Genomic DNA, 14,057 nt, shown 5'->3' on the forward strand with positions numbered 1-14,057 from the left:
TCCATTTATATTGGCATGTTTTGAGGTCTGCAATGCCACAACTAATGAGCTGTCAAATGGGTGGTGGTTCAGTGATGGTTTTTTTTGGAGCATTTTCTGCCCAAAGAAAGACTAGTTTTTTTGCCCTCGAGGATGAATTCAAAAAGCTAAGCAGAACTTTTGCCGGAGCAACTTGGTATATATAAAGAAATTCTTTATGGCAAAAAATATTGCTTATTCCAACAAGATAATGCCCAAAATTCATGTGTCAGGTCACAAAAAGCAGTGGCTCGTTCCGACTCATTCCCTTGACCTCAACCTTATGAAAAACGTGTGGGCATCCTTTGCAGATCAGTATAAGCAGGTAGGAGGCAATTTTCTTCCATCCAACATCTAAAAGCTGTCATATTACAGGCTTGGAATGATGTCTCGAGACACTCATTGATTTGGTTGAATCCATGCCAAATCACATTTTTGCTTTGATTAGCAACAGAGGTGGTTGTACAAAATATTGATTTTGATAAATTCATATGTAATTTGGTTTGGATTTTATTTTACTTTTTCCTCAAAAATCAGTGGGTGTCTTATAATTATGCCCATATTACATTTTCTGTTTTCCCATAAAATAACATGAAAATATTTTCTGAAATTCCCAATATTTAGTATAAAGTTATTTTTTGCCATCATTTTTTTCAAAAACAGCTTGAAATTTTTAATATTTTTTACTTTGCTCCTTCTTGTGATTTCACTAAAATTTAAGAGTGTCTTATCAATGTGTAAAGAATGTCTCGCACTGTAACTTCAATTATGATTGTAGTAAATTTTGGTTCTGATAATATAATTAGTAATAAAGCAGCAGTTTTATTCAACTTCAATAGAACAGAACCATATAGAATCACAAAATGCAGCTTTATGTAACAAGGAAATAAGGTTTAGTTCAGTGCTTCCTAAAGTAAGCAATATAGCCCCTTGGGAAGAGGGGCTGTGGTAGAAACTATGGATATAACATTGGATTCTAAAGGCTGGTTTCAGTTGGGTGGAAGCGATGAGAAGGAAAAGAAATTCTGATGAAATGGATGACAGAACAAAGTTTGGAAAATTGGTTTAGTTAATTAACTATATTACATATATACAGTAAACATATAATGCCCCAGCAAAAAGGGACGGTATATTGGGAGGGGGGTCATCGTGTCGGCAGTAAAACATATACCATAGTCATTCTATGAAAACACATTTGGGACTTACCCTACAGCTTTTTGTAATGAAATAGTTGCTATAGCAAGTCGTTATGAGTGTCGACTGTGTATACATATATTATGCACTGTTTATTTTTAAGGAAAATTCAATCAAGTCCATCTGTGGAATATTTATTTACTTATTTTATTCTCCCCTGCATATGATCACACAATCCCAAAATATGCAACCACAAGGCCTCAGCATAAGTAACAGGTCATTTGGACTTCAATGTCCTAAGACTGGTCTGGGTTCTTTGGCAATTCTCAAACACTGTACTGCAACACTTCAAGACAACATCAGCCACAAATGACATGACATATTCTGAGGATAAAATGACTTGGAAGTAACAATAAATCATTTGATGAAATTTGAATAGCAGTGATTTTCAATCTGACTGTGATGGTAGTTGAAAATGCCACTAAAGTGCTTTTAGATTAACCAGAGGTGCTATGAGATACTTAAAATTCTAATCTCATTTCCAAAGGATGTTGAAAATGTGCAAATTTTGTGAGTACCTGGGCTCCTTCAAAATAGAATGAATAAATTAGTCGTCCTTGCTGATGTGGCAGATTTTTTTTATACATATTGCCAGCAGACTTTATATTAGTGAGTTTGTAAGGTAAGCTATAATTTGAATCCGAAGATGATGCTACCTTCCTCTATTACTATGAAGGTTATGATAGCTGGCTGATGCAAAGATAAATTCAGGAAAGAACTTCCCTTGCAGGAAATGTCCTCTTCTATTGCCAGATGAGCATCTTAGATTACTAGATTACAAAGGCAATGAGTCCTCTTTCCTTAGAGCTCATGTGCGCTGAACGATGCCATGCATGGACTCGTGCCAAAGCTCTCACACACTATCATTATCTGGTGGTGTCATGGTATCAGTGTCGCGGTGGACATTATCATTGTCTTAGTGGAGGCAGTTAGGATTTTTAAGAAGTTTGAGAATTGGAATCTTTTACATTGAAATCATATAATTCAAATAAATTGTTACACAAACTAAACTTGAATTTAATGGAAGTTAAAATTACCAACAAATTAAAAGAATCATTATACTGAATTTCAATGTATTTTTTACTATGCTAATATTCCCAATTATGTGAGTTTAGACAACTCTAAATCATACAAGGTTTATATTGTATTCAAGGAAAGAATTTCATGATTATACTTACATTTTATTATTGAATTTTGAATGAACAACTGTAAAATGGTTAATGGGGAGGGGGCACAATCAAAAGAATACTTAAAAACTTACTGCAGATGGTCACCAGAAAGCATTTCTTCTAGCTCTTCACTTTGCTGTGATTTATTGACCAGGTCAATCTGCAAATTAATCAATCTTTTCATGCAGCAATAAGTATTTCTAATGGCATGTATCAATTAAGAAATGTTCTAATTTTACAATGAACGAAATTGTGATGAAAATTGAGTATGTAAATGATTATTTTTACCCTATTCATGTCGCATTGAATTCCACGTGCAAGAGTTTCAGGCAAAGTTGGGCTTTTTTTAGGAGTACTGGCAGTGTTTCGTTTACTTGATGATGATGTTGCTTCATTTATTACTTCAGATACTTCTGAGTTTTGGCAATCATCAGAATTGAATGTCTCTATTGGAAGCTTGGAAATTCAATAAAATAATAAAAGATCAAGTACAATAAAAACAGAATCAAAGTTTTCTTAGTTTGTTCAAGGCATGACAGATTCATATAAAAAGTCATACAATCAGTGATAATTTCACACGTAAATTCTAAAAATTATATATTTTATAGTTTTATTCTCAATGGGGGCTGAACAATTTTTGTTATCTGCAGCAGGATTTAATCAGTGGTGGCCATACTTGGTAAATATGATCTGAAAAATCATAAACTAATTAAATTTGATCTACTGAACTAAGAGAAATGTTTCGATTGTAGACTACTGCATAACTGCACGAAGGTTTGACATAATAAACAATAAAACTTGGGGCGAGGAACAAAAGAAATCAGACTCAGATTTTGCTGACTGAGGAAAAAGAAAAATTGAAGTGTGCACACCAGGAGATGTTATTCCTATGAACAGGGGTGGGAAGTGAAAGTCCATTTTGGAGCAGCAAAATATAGGATTCAGAGCAGTTTTGGAGCAGATATCTAAATTAGAGAAGCAAAATTAACTTCATTATTAAAGAATATTTTCATTACCCCCACCCTTTTTCAAAATAAAACAACTTTACTGTCTTTTGTTATCAACAGGGCTAGGATTTTTATGCTCTAAAAACTTCTAAAAATGAGCAATAAAATATGCATTTATGCTCTTAAAAAACTGTAAACATGCCCTATAAAACGAAAAATTTGTCCTAAAAATTTTTTCATTCCTATCTCAAATAACATTAGATTTAGTAAAATAATATGATGGTGAGAAGTATTGATGCTGTCTAAACTATTTTGAATCATTACTTATTTTGTATGAACAGAAATTCTTCGTTTTACTAACTAATCTCATCGAACCAAAATTTCCCTTTTGAGAAAGTTTTTCCCTGCAAATTAAGAATTAATGTGCTGTCATCTATAGGTAAAAATACCTAACCAAGCAGTGTATTTAGCTTTGAAAAATACAAAATTAAAAAAAATAATTATTTTTATTTGAAATACTCTCTCAAAAATTTCCCCAAATGCTAAAAATCCCCCCCCCCCACCCATTTTACCAATTTTTCCCATGAGTTGCCATCACCAACACCGATCCAGATGATTAATCTATTGACAGCCATACAATGTGTCATTAAAGGGCTAATATTTTCATGCTCTAACAATTCAATGTCATTGCTGATTGGTCGAAAAACCTGAATGTCATGATTTTTTACCAATCAGCAACGATGTTCCATTTTTAGTGCATAAAAGTTGTAACCCTAAAAGCTTTCCTCAAAGGCAGCAACTGCAAAAACCAGTCTGCAGCGGGATTGTAATTGCACGGAAAAAATTTACTTTTTATCGAAAATCCATGAAATATGCAAAATATGGCTTAAAATTTTAAAAATATGCTTTACCACGTAAAAATAGCGAAATATGCAAAGACAAAAATCTGAGCTCTAGTTAGCAAACATCTTTTCATCAGCTTGTTTTTGGTGTCTCAGGGATATGACACCTTGTTTGAAAGAGTGGCTGTCATAAAACTTTTTCACACCACTCTATTTAAGATGACACTTTTGCTTACTGAAGGCACTATTTGCTGTCTGGAACAGCAGCAGTTTAAATAGGCTAAAAATTTTCAATAAGTTTTTAATTTTATTATACTCGGAAAGAAATTGTTGCAAAATGGGAGAGGATTTCAGAAGAATCAACACGATGTTTGGCGATTCAGCATTTGTTATTTAATTAATTTATGCAATATTGTTGTCTTTTCAATGCCTATACAAGAGTAGGCGGCAGATTTACACAGATGTTTTGGGAGATTTGGCACGAAATTGGAGATCGTGGGGAGTTAACAATAGTAGAGGGGAGCTTGTTCCATTCAACTATGATATTAGGAAAGAAACTGAATTTAAAATAATCTGTAAAGGCAAAAAAAGGTTTTAATTTTTTGGGGTGGTCAAGTCTATTGGAAAGATAGGAAGGCTTAGTCAGAATACCGTATGTATCAAAATTTACATGACCATGAAATTAAATGACCAATTAAATCTTGTAAAGCATGTCTAAGCAGGAGATACGTCAGTGAATAGTGAGTAGGTGGAGATTAAGTTTGAGTTTAGGATCGGAAACTGAACTAAAAGATAACCAGCAGTCGTGAATAAAACGGGCAGATTTATTTTGGATAGATTCAAGTTTGTCAATGTTACTAGAGGTGTGGGGGTCCCACACCTCAACCGCATAAGAAAGAGCGGGAGAAATATAAGTTTGGCAGCAGAGAAGTCAGACGTCACGAGTAGTATTTGAGGTTGCGGAAAAGGAAAAAAGTTTGTTGAGACATTTCTGGGAGTAATATCGATTATGTCTACAACGGAGATCAGCCGAGATTATAACTCCCAGATATTTAAATTGAGAAACTTAGGATATGGTTATGATATTGATAGAGTATGAGAATTCGAAGGGAAGTCTTTTACGAGCAGCTCTCATGAAAAATGTTTTAGACAGGTTGATAGGCATATGCCAAAATGAGCACCAATCTGAGATGGAAACAAGATTATGTTGGAGAATTTCTTGATCAGATTTGTGATTAATTACACTGTAGATTACAGTCATCAGCAAAAAATCTAGTGGTGCAGTTGGGTTTCAGGGGGATTGTTTATATATATTAAAAACAATAAAGATGAGAAAACTGCTCCTTGAGGAGTACCTGAATTCACAGTGGCAAAAGGTGAGTAATGATTAGCACCCGGATTATATGCACGTGCATATGCATATTTTAGCCTTTTTTTAGCATTAATGCATAAAATCAAATTATTTTAAGAATAAATGCATATTTTGAAGCTTTATTTAAGTTCAATCATTTTTTTTATAATTTTTCAAATACATTTCTTATAATATTTTCATAACATTGTTTTTTCCCCGCAGGGATTTAGTGGATTAATAGAGATGTTTGTAATACTGTATTTTCAAAATAACCTTTTATCGTAAGGTTATTTCTAGATATATGTCAAAAATTTTCAATTTTTTTAGAAATAGTGTCAAAGTCCTTTTGTTACTGATATTTCGTTACTGAGCAGCTGTAGTTATTTGCATATGGAAGTATATATATATATATATATATATATGGGGATATGTTTTTGAAATGAAAATATGCACTAAGTAGTAGAAAATATGCATTTTAAAAACCTATCCGTTTTTTTTTTTTTTCATGTGATTTTTTTTAATGCATATATTTTTTCATTTTTGGTACATATTTTGGAATTTGACTTTTTGGTATTTTTTAATGCATATTATCATTTTTTATGCATATTTCGGCACTTTTTAGCACTTATAATCCGGGCTCTAGTCATGATCTTTAAAATGAACAAATTGTTTACGATTTTTTAGGAAAGCTTCTAACCATTTGAGCAACTGTACATTAAGACCAAGATTCGAAAGTTTAAGGAGGAGTCTATTGTGCAGAACTTTATCATATCATTTAGAAAAATCAAAGATGATATTGGTTTGTAACTTGTTATCAATGGCTTTGGAAAGGTCATTGATAAAAAGGGACAGTTGGGATGTAGTAGAATGGGATCGTCTGAAGTCGTGTTTGGTTGGGAAAAAGTTAATGGAGTTTAAATAAGCATGGATTTCCTTTGCTATAACATGTTCGAAAATCTTACAACAGGATGAAGTAATAGATATTGGTCTGAAGTTAAGGGGGTCAGAGAGGGGACGGACCGGATTTGTAAATGGGCAATCGTCATTCTCGCCAAATAACCCATTGGCAACAATGGTGATTTAACACTCGTTATTTGGCAAAGTGGGCTGTTGAATAGTTTTTACTTGTTAACTAGGAGAAGACCCTTTAATTGCTTCATTATGAAGACTTGAAGGAATCGACTAGGAGTAGATGCTTAAATTCCAATCCGCACCTTCTCGCGGTAGAGCCTGTACGTAGCCATGTTTAACACGTGGTGAACGGATGCAGATGGGCTTCCTCCAACCAGCACTGGCCAGCGTGGAGGATTACGGCCAAAAACTCTCTAAAAAGAAATATGAACTCTGTCTATAAACTAAGGCCCTCAGTACCCAGCAGTCTGAGTGTCCCTGGTTATGGCAGCAACCAGCAAGACATGAAGACAGAGGGTGCTAAGAATCTCTTGGTTGGACCAGGCTGCCATAAGATAATGACCTAGGCCATGTATAACGGACGATCTCTTTATTCAGAAAATCGTTTGCAGGAGTTTGAAGAACTGGAAAGAATAAATTGGGACATCTTAGGCATCTGTGAAATAAGAAGAAAATGAGAAGAGAAAATCAAACTTTTGCCAGTGGACATTCATTTTACTACAGAGAAACAGATAATGGAAGAAATTCATAAAAAGTGGAAAAATGACATCATTGAGTTAGATAGTACAGGGTGATTATAAAAAAACTATCCCGACATATGGGCCCCTAACTATCATACCATTCACAGAAACTGAATGAAATTTTGGCATAAGGTATTTTGATGTATGCGCTCAAGATTGATATGGAAAACAACAGTGTCACTCTAACAGTTACGGTTACAGTGAGAAAATTTCGAAAATATCAAATGGCAACACCAAGTTTTTTGTATTGGAATGTGATCTCCATTGTGAAAAACCCTAAATAGCGTTCGAACGGCAACTGTAGCATGAAAATCACCGGCGGTAGATAGGCTAAAAGTGAGGACAACCAATAAGGACAGAGAAGCAGCATAAAATAAAGCATTTTATTGTGTTTCACAAATTTTCCACATGACCTTGTGGAGGACTAATCAGGCTGGGATCTCAGCCGAAGAAATGGTGTGACGAATGAAACAAACATTAATGCTCTGGTGCACGGCAAAGTCCTTTTTATTTTTTCCCTGCCTAGCTCCGGGGATTTTCATGCTACAGGTGCCATTCCAACGCTATTTAGTGTTTTTCAGTATGGAGATCGCATTCCAATACAAAAAACTTGGTGTTGCCATTTGATATTTTCAAAATGTTCTCACTGTAACCGTAATTTTTCATATCATTCTTGAGAGCATACCTCAAAATACCTTATGCCAAAATTTCATTCAGTTTCTGTGAATGGTATGATAGTTAGGGGCCCATATGTCGGGATAGTTTTTTTATAATCACCCCGTACATCTGATAGAGTTGCATGCTCCTAACTATGTATGCTAGGCATCATAAGAAGAGACAGAAAACAAGTCACTTGGATAAGAAACCACACAAAGGTATATGATATCATGGAACAAATTAAACATCTAAAATGGAAATAGGCTGGACATATTGCAAGAAGACAGAACAACAGATGGACCACAAGTATTCTAGATTGGTACCTCCGTGGTGTTAAATGTCCGAGAAGGCGTCCCTACGCAAGATGGATTGACGAGATCAGGAAAGTGGCTGGAATGAACTGGATGGCTAAAGCGTCAGACAGAGTAGAATGAAAAAATTTAAAGACCTTCATCCAGCAGTGGATTGAAAATGGTTGTTGTTGATGATTGATGATGATTTGGAAAAGTTGCTAAATTAGCATTCATAATTCGGCGACTCACTCTTACTCACGGAATGAATTTTTTTTCATGAAACATGAGGATTTGACGTAATGGTGGTCGACTAGTAATTTCTGCTGCTTGCAGTGGCAACTTTTTTCTTTTTGAAAATGAAAACTTAACTCACATTTCCACTTTAAAGTTGACAGACCATTGCAAACCATCTTCAGCTGCACGATCACTGTTATTATTGGGGTTTTGTGACGGAAAGCTTGATGTGTGAGGGGCCGCTATTTTGAATAAGGGATCACAGTTATCCCAATCTGATTTTCAGGGTCAAAGTTGACCGCGTGAACTTGCCGCGAAAATTTGGAAATTGATTCAAAAAAAAAACCTGCTACCTTCTCTCTAATTTCACAAACTTTTCTGGACTTCCGGCAACTCTTTCAACGAGAGACCAGATGGATTATCGGCTCCACATGTTTGTAGCACTGTAAAAAAAACTGTCTTGGGATAAAACTGAGAAGGGTAAATAAATATTAAATATTTTTTCTAATTTTCAAAATTTTCGTTCAAACAAAAAATATCACTGTAGTGCTTACAAAGAGAAAAGCACACATGGTTAGCCCGCAAGTGTTTTTCCCAGCACTATTTTTTCAAGGTCACAAGATAGCACGACTACAGAATATGAGAGGAAGAGGTGGTGCTGAAAAGTACAGAGGAAAAAACCACGCTCTTCTCGGAAAGAATAGTTTCGTGGAATAAAAAAATTTTGCCATCTTTTCCGAAATTCCGGGCATACCGAGGCAAAATTTGCTATTTTGGCTATTTGGCGAATAACAATTCAAAAATACACTATTCGAGCAGGATGGCGCAAGATGTTAATTTTGGTGCAGTGCAACACAGAGTTCACCACTGTATGAATTAAAAATTGAGCAACTGATCACATATTCAAAATTACTCTAATTGATTTGGTCAGCAACATATTAAAACCCATGTATAGCAATGTGATCAGCTTCACAAAAACACCTAGGATTGATGCTGTAGCCCTACCCCTAGTTTCTACTGAAACACTTCAGCAAGAAATATATTTAAAACTGAGCTGAACCACCAACCTTTTGAACTGGTTTCAAACAACTTCCATTGCGTTCGTCCTCATTCAATGGTTGAAATGGAAACGTTTCATTTTGAAAACTCTAAAATAAATTAAAATGAAAAATGTAATGAATATGAATTTGTAGCATAAAAAATGGGATCTTGCAAAAATTGTAATATGTAAATGTATGATTAAAATACAGTAGAAGTCTGTTATAACAGCTTACAATCACAGGAAAAAATTTCATTATAACAGACTTCTCTTTATATATAAGCAGATGTTTTTGTAACATTATCTCTTTGGCAATCACCTGCAAATCATTCATTATATTGATATTGTCGATACAAGCCATACTCGTTATAATGTACTTTTACTGTTCAAAGAAGTTGACAAATTCAAGTTAACGCTGAGAAATTTGTAAATTAGCTCATAGTTAAGTTTTGAAGATGTAAGACAAATGAAAATTCCATATAATGATACTCTAGACTTATGCCACCCTGTATTTACATCATCTCTCATCTTAAATTTTTTTTCCAGCATTGAGAAAAACTTGAAAGGTTTTAAATGTCATGTTCTTAGGAGGGAAACATTTAACCTTTGAGAGTCGCATTGAAGAGATGAGTAAATGAACACTAAGTCAATACGCGTTGCTTGTTGCCATCTCTACACTGAATGAAAATCTCTGAAGCTAAAACACGGTATCGCTACATTGTGTTAATTGTGCTAATTCAGTCGCCCTGAAGTATTACTCTACCAAAATTATCAAACTTTTCCTATGCAATATAGGAGTGTTTTCTAACGAAAATCACCATTTCCATTGTAAGTGAAATTCTAAACAAGCTTTTAGTAAATTTTGAATATTAAATCGGCTCCTCTCAAGCGTGATCCCCAGAAACAGTTCAGATAGATAATAATTTGTTTTTCCAGGAAGTGAAAGAGTTCGCCTAACAAAAGGGAGGATCAGAACGAGTTAGCTTTCCTCCCATCCAAAAGACAAAAACTTGCACTTGGGCTAAAATACTTTGTTTTAGCAGGTTTTGCCTCTACAAATAGACTAAATATGCCTTCGGTTTCGGCGTTAGACAGTTTCCGTCTTAAGGAGGCTTCCTATGATTGAAAAACCATTATTTATTCACAAGACTTTATATCCATTCCATTTAAGACAGGTTTCCGTCTGATACAGTGTCTGTCTTAGACAGGTTTTACTGTACTACTATCAAACCATATGCATGCACTTCCTACACATTCCTCTGCAGAATTTCTAACAAATTGATATATACCAGAAGGTGAGTGTACATGTTGTGAAACTAATGAAGTTTGTTTCTGCCTTTTTAATGCTTGTGTTATGTGTAGTGCTGCCATCAATTTTTTCCAGTTACGAATGAAGTGTAATGGTTGAATAATTGTACCGTTGTAAACAGAGCTGGGTTTTTGACATGACAAGCATCAAAAACTGACAAAAACCTAAATGAATGCTTTTTGATAATATTTTGAACACAATAGGTATATACAATGAGGAAAAATTTAATTTTTTGCATACTACAATGTTTAATTTTTAAGCATTAATTAATTACAATTAAAACAAATTAATCATAATTTGCAATTTTGTATTTTCCAACATAAAGAGTCTAGAACATATAAAATATAATATAATGGTTTATTTATCCAAGTTACTCATTTCCTGTGTTCAATTTGCTAAGCAGAACAGAGCTGCTTATTCAAAATATGTATGATAGGGTCATCACAGAGTTAGGTTTTAGACTTCAGAAACTATAAATCAGTATTAACTCTATAAAAACCAATCCGGCCGTAGACGGCTCTACATGCAAACAGCCAAACCGCTCGTAGCCGGCCGAGATGGGGGGTATGGGTATATAAGACATTTTTGTGAAAGGGCAGGGAGGGATGATTGACAGCTGTCGTCAGAGGCAGGAACGAGAAAGACAAGCGTATACGCCCCATCAGTTGGATTCCGGAAGCTCCACTTCGATAATGCTGACTGTTGTTTGCAACAATACAACAAAATGAGAGGTTACACTATCATGTTGTTACCCACGATGTTGGCGAAATAATTTTGGGAAAAGAATTTTAAAATTATCAAGATGTGTTAAATTTTATTGCTTATAATAGATTATATTGTTTAGATATTTAGAATTTATGGTATCTTGTACTTTTGCGATTGTTGCGTTTTCCTGGAACTTACAATTAGAGCCAGCTTATGTGCAAAAAAAAGGGCACGCAGTATCAAATAATTTTGTTTTATTAGTTGCATACCAACACAATTTATTGAGCCTGTCATAAGAGGTGCTCTATCTGAACAAAATCCTGGCAATTTATTAATTGGAACATTGCTAGATTTCCGAAAGTTCGGTGTCATTTGTGTAATGTTATCCGTACTGAACTTCTGAAAGCCTCCATCTTCTGAAATTTTCAGAAAATATTTTATTCTTTTTTATTACAATTATGTCGATACTCTCATGAAAAGAACTTTCCTTTACCCAAAATTCGGAGAAGTATTTTACTCCTAATAAGATTTTTAGAAGTGAAATGAATTTTAATGTACTATTGTAACAATTATTGTTATGGGGATGATGCCCCTCGTATCGGATGAAAAACATGGAAAGATTCTCTACATGAGCTGAAATGAATTTTTACTATGAAACTGGGAACGGTCCTGCTTGAAAACGTTCACAACCTTCCTAACGGCCATATGCTTCGCAAGTTCTGTTACTTTCTCTAATGGTTATATATTTGGATCATGCGTTAGGGAGGGACAGCTGCCCCGTACGGAAAATTTGAGGGGGTGGCAATTTTAGTGACAAAAATGTATAAAAGCACTTTGTTGTGATTCTGGGAGTTGGAACATCAAGCCGCAAAAATTAGCGCCCACTCCTCCGGGGCACCATGTCCGCCTGCCCCCTCCCCAAGTTGTGGCCCTGGTTATCAATACGCATATTTTCAGTTCACACAAAGAAAACCTTCTATGTTTGGATAAACATGACTAATCGCCGACCGATATTATTTACTAGGACTGTAAAAGCAATAAAGAAAAATTTGTAAAAAGCAAAAAAATTACGGTATGTTTTTTTTGTGTAAAAAAACGTAAGGGCATGTTGCAAAGGGACATTAACATGCACATGAACGGAGCCCGTGATAGTAGTATAATACTAAGTAGTATATTTCATTTTGTGCACAATTTTGCAAGTGTTGTTTTATTTCTTTAGCGTATTACTAAGGTTTTTGATTGTTAGTTGAGAGGTTAGTACACAAACCTCTAGCAATACGATTTGACTTCCTTCTGGAACGGCTGCCTTTAGGATTTGGCACCAGACTGCACAGGCTCAATTATGCCCATTTTTGTGCATAAAATGGCCGTGCAATGATAAAAAAAACCCGCCTAAATAAAGAATGTGGGGAGGGGGGAACACATTGTTACAGGGGGAGCCTAGCGAGATATAGCAAAGGGCGGCAGGTTTGAGGAATGAGTGGCCGAGAAAATTAGTAGAATGTGAAAAGAGTGGCAAAATCATAAATCAGTTTCTGCCTAGAGAGTGAGTGACCTAGAGCAGGGCTTGACAAATCAAAAAATAATTTAAGCACCAACCAAATTTCATAGGAGCCAAGCATTTTTTTTTTTTAAATAATGACTTTATTTTGAAAATAATGCTTTTTTTCAGCTTATCTAGGACTCAGCAACCCTTCTCTATGTTGGTAGACACACTGACATAATTACCGAAAACTTTGTTATCCTAACACTTCAATTTAGCAATCAAACATATAACATTGTAGGCACCAATGCCAAATTTCTATATTCGTCATAGTGACCTGGTGCCTGGGAATTGTGAAACCCTGACTTAGAGCGTGTGCAAGTACGTGGATGACCAAAAGAGAAAGCGACTATGCCATGTCAGTGAGCGATCAAAATCGAGCGTATGCTATCATGTGAGTGACCAAAAGGGGGGAACGTAGAGATTGTGTGAGCACGTGAATGACCGAAACAGTATGCCAGCATGCGAATGGCCCAAAGCGTGATTTACTGATTTACAGACACAGACGTTTTCACAGGAGCGGGAGTCCAAGACGGATATTTCCCAGGGTGGTGAATTCTAGGAATAACTGGTCAAGAATATTAGAATAGAATGGGAGAAGGGAGGCAAAACAGTAAATACGCCTCTGATTGTTGCCCGATTGTAGTAGTATCTGAGCATGAGACTTCCTCATTTTCTACGGATCTAGCGTTTTGATAAACATCTGCGGTTACTACCAACTGGGGTTAGGATTATTGATAAGAAGACAGTCAACGTGAGCAAAAAAGGCACGGCTGTAATTTGTTCAGGGGATTTATGTCCTTTCATTGTCAAGTTTGAAAAACTCATTTTCGCAAAAGTGACACTTCCACATAGTGATTTTACCTCTCTTTTTCTTACGAAGCAGATAATACCTTATAAGTGCGCTGTTTTTATGGGAGTGTTCCAAACAAAGTACACTGGCACCGGATTAGTACGTGAATACATACAACAAAATTGATTGTAAAGTTTTCGTATGGCTCCCAAATCGAGTTTTCTATCGCTTCTAGGTAGTGCATTCAGAAAATGGCCAGGCCCTTTCCTTCCCCACAGATACGATCTTATCCAAAGGTCAACGTTGGTTTT

The 14,057-nt window shown here is 35.3% G+C and overlaps 1 protein-coding gene across 4 annotated transcripts in view; it reads right to left on the bottom strand.

Moving 5' to 3' along the window:
• The window catches only part of LOC149084256 (citron Rho-interacting kinase-like), a 115,410-nt gene that overhangs the window by 60,268 nt on the left and 41,085 nt on the right, over nt 1-14,057 (bottom strand). For all 4 annotated transcript variants that reach the window (XM_089234621.1, XM_089234620.1, XM_089234618.1 and 1 more), the window contains exons 12-14: nt 9,425-9,505; nt 2,670-2,837; nt 2,474-2,541 (exon numbers count right to left, since the gene is read on the bottom strand). In XM_089234621.1, coding sequence (XP_089090747.1) covers nt 2,474-2,541; nt 2,670-2,837; nt 9,425-9,505 — 317 coding nt within the window. The remainder of the gene's footprint in view (nt 1-2,473; nt 2,542-2,669; nt 2,838-9,424; nt 9,506-14,057) is intronic.

The sequence above is a fragment of the Pholcus phalangioides genome, unplaced genomic scaffold (genome assembly GCF_987345545.1).
Source record: "Pholcus phalangioides strain wild (caught in Gottingen) unplaced genomic scaffold, Ppha-v1.0 ptg000008l_1, whole genome shotgun sequence".
NCBI classification, from domain to species: Eukaryota; Metazoa; Arthropoda; class Arachnida; order Araneae; family Pholcidae; genus Pholcus; species Pholcus phalangioides.